The sequence below is a fragment of the Colossoma macropomum genome, unplaced genomic scaffold (assembly GCF_904425465.1).
Source record: "Colossoma macropomum unplaced genomic scaffold, Colossoma_macropomum, whole genome shotgun sequence".
Classification (NCBI taxonomy): domain Eukaryota; kingdom Metazoa; phylum Chordata; class Actinopteri; order Characiformes; family Serrasalmidae; genus Colossoma; species Colossoma macropomum.
In genome coordinates, this window is record NW_023494798.1 from 10,339,427 (window position 1) to 10,350,339 (window position 10,913).

At 40.2% G+C, this 10,913-nt stretch overlaps 1 protein-coding gene across 4 annotated transcripts in view; it reads right to left on the reverse strand.

Moving 5' to 3' along the window:
• The window catches only part of LOC118817762 (rho GTPase-activating protein 42), a 185,915-nt gene extending 176,359 nt beyond the window's left edge, over positions 1–9,556 (reverse strand). For all 4 annotated transcript variants that reach the window (XM_036584671.1, XM_036584670.1, XM_036584669.1 and 1 more), the window contains exon 1: positions 9,197–9,556. In XM_036584671.1, coding sequence (XP_036440564.1) covers positions 9,197–9,350 — 154 coding nt within the window. In that variant the 5' untranslated portion in view covers positions 9,351–9,556. The remainder of the gene's footprint in view (positions 1–9,196) is intronic.
• Between the last annotated feature and the right edge of the window lie 1,357 nt (positions 9,557–10,913).

The window sequence follows — 10,913 nt, forward strand, 5'->3', positions numbered from 1 at the left end:
TAGCTGACAGACGGGAGATGAGTAAGTCATGAATAACAGTGTCAAACGCAGCGGTTAAATCTAAGAGAAGCAGAAGATATGCAGTGAACCTCCCCGTAAGGGGACATGTGGATGTAAGCCATGCCAGCAAAATGCCCCCCTATGCACAACAGAGCCAGCAGACCTCCTCATTGTAGAGGTGAAGCATTCAAGCCCATACTGTTCTCTTGGTGTGCGCCGCACATGCACTCTCCCACTTGTGGAGAACATGGTGAAGGATGACTAACCTAACTTCATCCCTTTTTTCCACATCTTTGTAGCACAGGGCCACCGCTGAACCCTCAAATGTGCATTCGTCTTTGTAATGAGGGGTTTATACAGTGCAATCCTACTATAATATCTATGTAGTTGTGGAAGGACTGTCCTTGCCGACACAGTCTGATCACGTCCTGAACTGACATTCTCAGTCACCTGAGGAACAGTTGCTCTTCTGTTTTTCCCCTCACATATTGCACCATTACATGAGCATGCTTTCGACCACATCCAGCGCTGTTTACTGACGTCTTTCCCATAGATCTAAATGCAGATGTCACTTTACTCACAGTTCCTATTGAAACATTAGCCAGCTGAGCAGACTTTGTGACTGAAGCTCCTGCCATCCATGCCCCAATAATAAACCCTCTTTCAAAGTCATTTAGATCTAAGATCAATGCATTTTTTTACATGCTACAGAGCATGGTAGGGTGTTAACTGCTGAATTGTCAAATGCAGTACATCTTTCTGGAAGCAGCTGCACTCCTCTCACTGATTCAAGGTTTAACTTTGTCACCTGTGCATATGTAGCTATTATTGTCCAGCCCTACACTGTTAGAAATAAAGGTTCTCTGCAGGCACAATTTTCATTCATCAAGATACAAACAATGTAAATGTTTCCTCAAAGGTACAACAGTGGGTTTAAGGTCCAGTTGTGCATCTTAAATAAGTTTTTGCCAGGTGAAAAGTTCATATTTGTACCTTTTCATAACCGAATGTTTTAAAATAGAACAGTAAAATAAAAGCCTGGAGACGAGACGGGGTGTGTGGAGTCAGTACAGCTTAGAACATATCATTTCAGTGGATTATGGTACAGTTATGTTCCCTGACTAAAGGTACTGAGGGCCCTGGCCCTTGAGGGGACCACCCCAGTGAGAAGAGGGATACTACCCTAGTCACAGTTTCATACCTTTTTTCTAAGAGTGTAGAGAATATTCAAGGAATATAATTGTTATATTCCTTAATTCCCACCTCTAAACAAACCCCTTTAATTGGTTGAATGATTAACAGTGGGATCCACTGAAATGGCAATTGTAGGCCAATGCTGATATCCAATATTTGAACGTACATATCTGATGATGATGATGACGACAGTGATGTTGATACATACATACATACAAGATTTGTAAAATGTATGAACTGGATTAAATCTACGGTGGCCGCCTAGACCCTGGGCACAGTACACTTATAAAAGTGTTGCAAACTCAGAAGCACTTTCATCAACATGACTACACCTGAACTACGTTTTACTCAGAAAACGCATGGGACTTCAGAAACGCTTCAAAGCCAGTCGCAACACAACATAAAAGTTTCCAGAAAACTCTCTAAGTGGAGGGAATATCTGTGATGGAAACTCACTGACAGAAGTTGTAAAACCACAGAGACTCACATTCCAGCACGTTCATGATTAACTCGGCCGGCTAGTTAGCAGGCTGACCTGTCATAGTTATACTACAGTTGGTGAGTTCAGACCCTGCCTTTAAGATGGCAGTGGTAGTATGAGGGAAGACTGATTGAGGGAGGGGGGGAGAACTTGGGCTGGAGTTCTGGGCAGCTTCTGCCTGTAGCTAGAAGGCCAGACCCCCTCAAAGCTTTACTAGGACTGATGCACGACTGAGGAACAGGGAGGAGATGGGGTGGCAGTGGGGATTGGGAACAATTTGTCATGAGAATGGAAGGTAACATATTGCTGTTGTCAGAAGAAAACCTCAAATCTCCATTTTTGTTATTTTTCAGTTTTTGACATGATGTGAAAATGCCTGTCGCCCTTTACATTGTGTGTAAATTACATGATAAATGGACCAAAGGAAACGGCCCAGAATGACTTGGAAAAAAAAAGTCTGGTTCCATTGACTTACATTATAAGTACAGGAAGTTTTTTCCTTCTCCTGTAAAGTTACCATTTTGGAGACTACAAGGTTTTGTTCCGACAACAGTGATATATTTTTAGGATGTCATGAATGCAGTAAAGTGAATAAAACATAGACATTTCAGCCCAGTAACCCAATGTCACATAACCATTCTGCCCTTCCAGAGTCCAATAAACACATTATCAAATACCAGTTTGAAATATCACTCAAATCTAAGCATCTGTCCAATGCCCATAATTATTTTTTTTAATATTTGCAGATACTGATATGAATCCGACACCATTGTACATCTCTACAGCATTGCCCTCCAGTGCCCTCCCAAAAGCGTGAGCAGTGATTTCAGACGATGGAAGAGCTTGCTCTCTCAGTTTAGCACACATCGACACTAATGCAGATCTGAACAGTGTTAATCGCTTTCATAAAGGGTAAGGCTCTTTGATCAGGCGCGACCTCTGACCCAGTAGATGTGAGAGAAGCCGTAAATGGAGCTGGACCTCTCTTTGATTAACCAGACAGAAATGGTTTGAAATTCAACGGAACTAATCATGACTGCAGGAACGTGGGAGATCATTTTAAAATTTGGAGCGACAGTTGAGCAAATGAGATAAAGGACCACGTTAGAGGAGACTCTGAAACATCATCGTATTCCAGATGACGAAAAGGTGGACGGATTCCAGGTCAATCAACTTGGGCTGGGCAATAAGACGATATTTATCATTATCATCATGACATCGCAATATCATCACTGTCAGGACAAAATCCTGTCCATTTTTGACATAATTTAAAAATATCAGCTGCTCTTTTCATGATGAATGGACCAATAGAAATGCTCAGTTCAGCTCCTTTTCTTGTCCCCAGAGGGGAAATCTGTCTTCCAGCCAGGTTTACTAAACACATAACACACGAATAAAAACACAACATCAGCAACATCCATAAAACCACACAATACAGCTCATATATTAAAACCAGTAATGTAAAAATACATATATCACCTATTTAATAACCCTATAGCCTTGGGAGTGAAAGAGTTCTTCCATCTGTTGCTTTTTACCATTAGGAGCCTTAATCTGCATCCAGAAGGAAGAAGCTTAGTTAAGTTGGTCTGGAAAACTCAGTATCAACCTCGACAGATGAATGTCATTTAAGGGAGTTTGGACAATGGCAATTATTTATTTAGCCACAGATGATTCTTCTTCTAGACACTTAGGTTTCCAACCAAGCAATCATAGAAAAAAAAATGGAAAACAGATTCAATGCATGACTCATGATCTGTCAACAAATTCAACTGTCTTACTGTTAATCAACACAGGTGATGAAAACTGGGGCGCCATGCTCCAAAATAACCCGGAAAAAAAAATCTGGATCCAATAATTTCCATCAAATTTAAGGTTTCTTCTTCTCCTCTGAAGCTACCTGACCTCCCACCCCTCCCACCCCCCCCCATCCACAAACAGTGGTGAGATGATTTTCTCAGCATATTCTAAATATCTTCAGTACTGCTGTCCAATTGAATGTTTCATTACAGTAAACGGCAGCATTTAACTGGATTTAGTTCCTTCATCACACACACACACACACACACATGCACAAGCACACACAGACACATAACACTCACACACACACATATGCACTTACACATACTTGCACCGGCCACCTAACCCCACTCCTCAGTCGTTTATTATTTTTGATTATTATCTTGGTTATAATTGTTAAAATTGCTAAAAGTTGTAAAAGTTGAATATCTTGCTTTTTGTTTTTTTTTTGTTTGTTTGTTGGATCTAACTGTATAATAAAAATTATACAGGGGTGGCAGGGAAAAAACAAAAAAAAATATTTAGCATCTCAGCTTTCTCTGTTGCATCCTTCTTGGCTAAATTTCCCATGTTAAGGCACTCGTGTTTCAGAGTAGCAAAGCATATCATCATTAGTTTTCTCTCAAATATGAGCAAAACCTTCACATTTTACAGTTAAAACATAATAATTGGCTCCCTAAATCGTTTGTCTGTATATTTTTCCTTGTCCCATGACAAAGGTCTTATCCAGACAGTGATTTTAGTAATTGAATACCGGGACCTTGAACAGATCACCAAGGGCTCGAGTACCTGTGCACATCCCTACTGCTGACCTACACACACAAGAGACACGGCCTGTTCTTCTATAGACGCACTGACAAGCTTGCTACAACAGAAGAACCCTTTTAGGTGCTATATAGAACCTTTTCGAAAAGGTTCTATATTTCACAATGTACAGCCCCTGGACCACAGCCTCCATTTTGAGAACCAGTACACTTTTAAAAAAGACGGTTCAAGGGTTCTTTAGTAAAGACAGTGGTTCTATATAGAACCATAACTACTGAAAGAACCATTTGCATGCATAAATGGTTCTTAGTTCTTCAGAGTGATGGAGAATGTGTTGTATATGATTTTATTTAGACCCTTTTTGAAAATGGTTCTATATAGCACCAAAAGGGTCTTGTTGACATCATAAACATAGCAGAACCCTTTCTGGTTCTATACAGAAACATCTACAACACATTCTCCATCAATCTGAAGAACCAATTCATCATGCAAAGAATTATTTAAGCATGCAAACTGTTCTTTGAGTGTTCATGGTTCTATATAGAACCAGTGTCTTTACTTTAACTTTGTACTTGAATGTATTTCTCACAGTCTTCTACATGTTTACATTATTTAACGCATATGTGGCTGTCCTGTCTATATGAATGTGTCTTGTAAACAACATTCCCTTAAAATAGGACTCAGGGGAACCATCCCTATTAAAATAGACAAAGACATAAAAGCCCAGAAACACGTCAGCAGTACAGACCAGCAGTGTGCATGACTTTAAACAGAGCCAATAAGTGTAAAAAGGCTGAAATAAGGCACTTTACACACACGGTGTCCTTTTTAAATGCCTAACCGTCAGTGACAGTGAGGATGAGTGTAATCCCCTTTCCCAAGACACAGGAGTCATGGGAGAAATTAACCACAGGGGCATCTGACCTTTCAAAATGACACGCACCCCATTGTTCCCCTGAGAGAAGAGAACGAAAACACACTGAGATCCTGAGCTGGGTTACAACTCATTAGACACAGTGGCATTTGTACTACTTTGTTCCAAGGAAGAGTAAAGGGACTTTATTAAAGGAATACTTTAGTGTTTTTTCTACCTAAACTTTTTCTGTCGCATTTGTAGGATGAGGTCGATTAGCATGGGCAATAATGTCGACTTGTTTCCCTCTATCTAGATAAGGAGGAAAAGAAAAGAAAAGAAAAGAAAAGAAAAGAAAAGAAAAGAAAACTGAAACATGACTTGAAACATGAGTGGGGTTCCTGAGTTAGCTGAGTGGTGCACTATGTGGTCACTCCTCTTAATTACTGAGTTCAGGTTTTTCAGCCAACATCCTTTCTGACCGGTTTATAAAATCCAAGCACATAGCCATGCAATCTAAACAGACAAACTGCAGGTAAAATCAGTCGTATTGAAGAGCTCAGTGACTTTAAACGTGACACTGTCACATTTCTGCCCTGCTAGATCTGCCCCTGTCAACTGAAACTGCTATTATTGTGAAATTGAAGCATCTAGAAACAACCATGCAAACTCACAGATTGGGGCCACTGAGTGCTGAAGCATTCTGCCACCTATCCTTTGTTGCACCACTCACTACAGCCTTCCAAACTGACCCTGGAAGCAACATCGGCATAAGAACTGTGTGTCAGAAGTTTCCTGAAATGGGTTTCCATGATCGAGCAGCTGCAACACAAGCCCTAAGGTCACTATGTCAAGCATCAACTAGAATGAAGAGAAGCACGCCGCCACTGGACACTGGAGCAGTGGAAATTTGTTCTCAGGTGTGATGAATCACGCTTCTCTATCTGGCAGTCTGATGGATGAATCTGGGTTTGGTGGATGCCAGGAGAACGCTAACTATCAGAATGCATTGCCAACAGGAAAGTTTGGTGGAGAAGGGATAATGGGCTGGGGCTGTTTCTCAGGGATTGGGTCCTGACATCTTAGATATTTATGCTTCCAACTTTGCAGGAACAGTTTGGGGAAGAGCCTTTCCTGTTTCAGCATGACTGAGCCCCTGTGCACAAAGCAGCTTCATAAAGACATGGTTTGACCAGTTTGGTGTGGAGGAACTCCAGTGGTCTGCACAGAGCCCTGACCTCAACCCCACTGAACACCTTTTGGATAATCTCTGGAATGTCATTTGCAAGCCAGGCCTTCTCATCCAACATCAGCGCCTGACCTCACAAATGCTCTTTTGAGTGGGCACAAATTCCCATAGAGACACCCCAAAATCTTGTGGAAAGCCTTCACCGAAGAGTGAAGGCTGTTATTGCTGCAAATGGGTTAAATTCCATATTAATGCTCAGGGTTTTAGAAAGGATGACAAGCTCATATAGCTATGACGGTCAGGTATCCACATACTTTTGGCCATATTGTGTGGGTTGGGTTGGTGGAAGATGGAGATGTAACGTGACGTTATTGGTTAATTTTATTTCTCCCCGCCCACTGGTGCACAGTGATGTCATCAAAACTCAGAAGATATTTTAGATGCTGTCAAAAGTCATTACATTTTCAAGTTTAAGAAAAAACAAGAATTCAGCTTAATATGACCAGTGACATGAACTACCAAGGCAAATTAGGTCCATTTTGATTTCAGGTTGACATTAACAGGACCTCAGATTAGAAAGTTAGTCTCTGACACTGTCCAAAAACTAGAAAATAATAGTTCACAGGGTATAACAGTTGTGTTGAAGTCATGTTTAAGTAAGGTTAGGCCTTATCTAGTCCAAACCCGGATGTACCAACCAGAAACAAGCTTCTGATATGGAGTTGTTTATTTCAAATACAAGGCCACTTGATATGAAACTAGATCCTCACAGCTTTGCAGAACTTCAGCTGTAGTTGAGAATAAGGTTAGGTTTACAAAGGGAAGCCTCCCTTTTCATTTCACCATTCTCTACAAGCAACAATGTGTCGCCTGAAAGCTGCAGGATCATCATAGAATATCATTTTTAGCCAATGAGTTCGTATTCCTAGTGTTTTAATGCGTGCTATTAAAATTTGCCATTATGTACAGTGAGCCAATGAGCTGTCAGACTTAAATATGTTGCCTATTCTCCTCTGCAACAGTCTGGAGGCCAACCGCTTTATCTTTAAGAAGGAAGACGTCTTTATCTTATAGAGAAGTACCTCGGTGTTAAAATAAGAGACAATATTGCCATTTTTACAGCCCTGGCATGACAGGCTGATAATACAGGAGCTGCAAGTGGGGTCAGAGCCTTCCAGACATAATCAGTGTGCATTCATTTAAGACCCAGACCCAAACTTTCCTCCCACAGTCACTTATTCATTCACTAGCAATTGGCTTTGCTGACTCTGCCATGAACAATTTTCACACATATTCGAACGATATATACATTTCATCAAGCCTTAGTGAGTCCCTTCTGCTGAAAACACCTTATAACATTAGAGTTAACACCAAAGGCTTATGTTTGACAGAATACTATATTCTAGGTGGACACTAATGATGTCCATGGAGGTGATGGGCCTTTATGTAGCCAGAAAAAAAAGGAAGAAGCCTTTATAGCACCTATGAGGCCACAAACGGAACTGGTCCACACAGCAACGCAGTGTCAGTAAGCGTATCATGTGGCCTATTTAGTTCTTTATAATAAGGCTACAGAAACCTGTGTCAATCTCTTTCTCTTAGAAATGGTCAGCAGAATTAAGAGTAGCCCCTTTTCAAAACTGCAATCAAAAACTTACCATGCTTATTATTTAACATTTCACACACTGTGCTGCAACCCAATTACGCAGGATTAACTGCCTGAACTGACTTAAGATATGCCAAAAAAAAGTAATGTCATTTGTCACAATAACAAAATTCAGGACGATGATGATAAAATATTGTCATACTGACCACCTCAACACTCACATCTGAAGCTGCTGAAACAGCCTGTTTGGAGTTCACTGTTTGTGTGATGTCACAAATTACGTTTACCAACACATCACCCACCTATTCAGTATAGCTCCGCCCATTCACTCTTAAGTTATAAGGAGTGTTGTGTTTCAGCCCAGACAGGGCAGCTAATCAGAACAGAGCTCATTTACATAGTATTAAAGGCACTGTAACAAAACATCCTGGACCATTTCCCAACGTCTCTTTTTCATGTAAAACTGAATTCTGACTCTGATTATGTAAAACTGAATTCTGATTCATATATATATATATATATATATATATATATATATATATATATATATATATATCATATATATATACATATACACACACATATATTGGGTGCCAATTTGACGATGAACTGACCAAAAGGAACGGCCCAAAATGACTTGGGAAGAAGTCTGGTTCCATTGACTTACATTAAAAGTAAAGCAAGTTTTTTCCTTCTCCTGCAAAGTTATCATTTCGGAGATACGAGGTTTTGCATCGACAGCAGCATCCAGAATCAATTGGCATAAGACATAATACATTTCTATGATAGATATACAGTGTGTTTATACATAGTTGTTGTATATATAGTTTGTTATACTCCCTTCTTCTCTTTTGGTATTTTTTTTTCAGCCTAAAATAAAACGATAAAATGCTAAATCTTGAAAGTGAGAGATGTGAGGAAGAAGGAGAAGCAAATAAGCCCAAGTACTGAACCAACAGAACAAAAAGAGAACTACACTTGAATGACAGGAACTGAAATGGAGATTAATCCCCTCACAAAAACACTTGAGTAAGGAAAAGTGTGGTTTGAAGGTACTCAGAAAAGTGGTGGGCTACTTAAGGAGCGTGAACTGCCTGAACACAGAGAAGGTAGTTAAAGTAGTTATGATCCACCTCTGATGATCAGGGATATTAATCTACACGGAACTGCTTTGTGTTTTTCCAGAAGGAACCCAATCATCAGCGCCTCGGTGGCCGCGACGCTCCACCAACCACAGCGTGGAACTTTTGAATGACAGTGTTTCAGCGCTGAGGCTTCAGTGTGAAGCTGAGAATCACCTCGACTTACTTTTCAGCGCTCCTATGAGAGAGTTCCCGTCTTTGATGAGCTCCTTGATGAACTTGTTGGTCCGCTCCAATTCAATTTCATGGCATTTCAGCCGGTCCCTGAAGTCGGGGCTGTCCAGGAAAGCGTCGCTGAACTCCAAAGTCGGCAGTCCCATTTTTCGCTTTGCTCTCAGACTCTGTAACCAGCAGCTACACGGCGCTAAATCCGCGTTAGCGACATCATCGGAGGCTGCAGAGCTCTTTTCTCTCCCTATCACGCTCGCTCACTGTCCAGCGCTCTCACATCGGCGCTGGGGAAAGTTTCCCTTCCCCTTTTCCATGCCACTTCCGTCCTGATGGTTTGGGTTTTTTTCCCCTTCTCGTTTCGTCCAAATTCACTTTCTCCACAAACCCCTCCGCCGTGTGGGAGCGAGACTCCTGCTGGCTGCTTTACAAAGCGCCGGTGTGGGAGCCGTGGAGGCCTTTAGCTGCAGCACCGGCTCTAGTTTGTTGTTTTAGTTTATTGTGATGCCTTTCATATGAGTTTTACCCAGAGATAGAAAAATATACAGACAAAGTATGTTTAATTTTCCACAGATTTTCCAAAATATAACATTTTTAAAATGTAAAATTTCTAAACAAAGTCATTCATAGAATTAGTCATTTCCAGAGAAGCTTGCTGAGTCAGGATTGTTCACAGTGGTGGTGGTGGGAACCAGACATCTGAAGAGTTTTACAATATTTAGCTATGTTATTCACTTTACATTGATTTTGAGTATTAAAAATATCTGATATTAAACATGCAACTCAATTTGTAATTAAAAAATAAAGCCTGTCTGGCTGCGTATCAGAGTTTTAGCACTCAGCCTGAATCCAAGAGGACAGACAATCAATAAAAAACATGTCTGCCTTATGCTAACTGTTTATTTTTACTCAATAATGACCACTCAAAAGAATCACCATCGAAATTATTGAGGTTTCAGCTCACAGACACTCCGGACTAACACTTTCTGAAAAGGTTTCTGAGGTGCCGCTTGTTTTCAAAGTCTCTAAAAGCAAAAACGTACACATTTTTTTAGTCGCTAGGTACATTTTTTTGATCAAAAATACTTAAAGATATCTAATTTCTGTTTGCATTTACATGTCACATAATGGCATATCTGAGCAGCCCAGGGTCTGAAAATAACAACATATGGCATATGTGACTGTTTCATGTAAACACTTTAGAATTGTAATTGTATTTGACCCAAAATAAAATTCTAGGGTTCTAAGGGTTAATGCCTCTAAAAGGTCCTTTACAAAATAGTCAATATGCAGCCTGATGTCTAAGATTTTTTTTACAATAATTGTAGCATAAAACATTTAAATACTTTCAGGACAGAGAAGTGTTATGAGTCAAAATAGTCCCCAAAGAAAACTTATTTTTTCTGATTTATCACGATTTTACCTTTAACAGCACTACATAAAACCCAAAAGACACATTTAGGTTCACCAGTGAGTTTAGATTGTGGATAAAATGGCTATATTTGCTTCATTCACAACTTGACTCCTGGTTCCTATCACCACCACTGTAGAGAAATCTGAGCTCTACAGTGAACCATTTCACATCAAACCACTCTGAATGACTCTGTTTACATCTCAACCACCGAATTGTGCAGAATTTTTAGATTAATTAGTGGAATTATCTCATAAATGAAAGTGTAAGTACCTCGTCAAAATCATACTCAATTCAAAAGTGA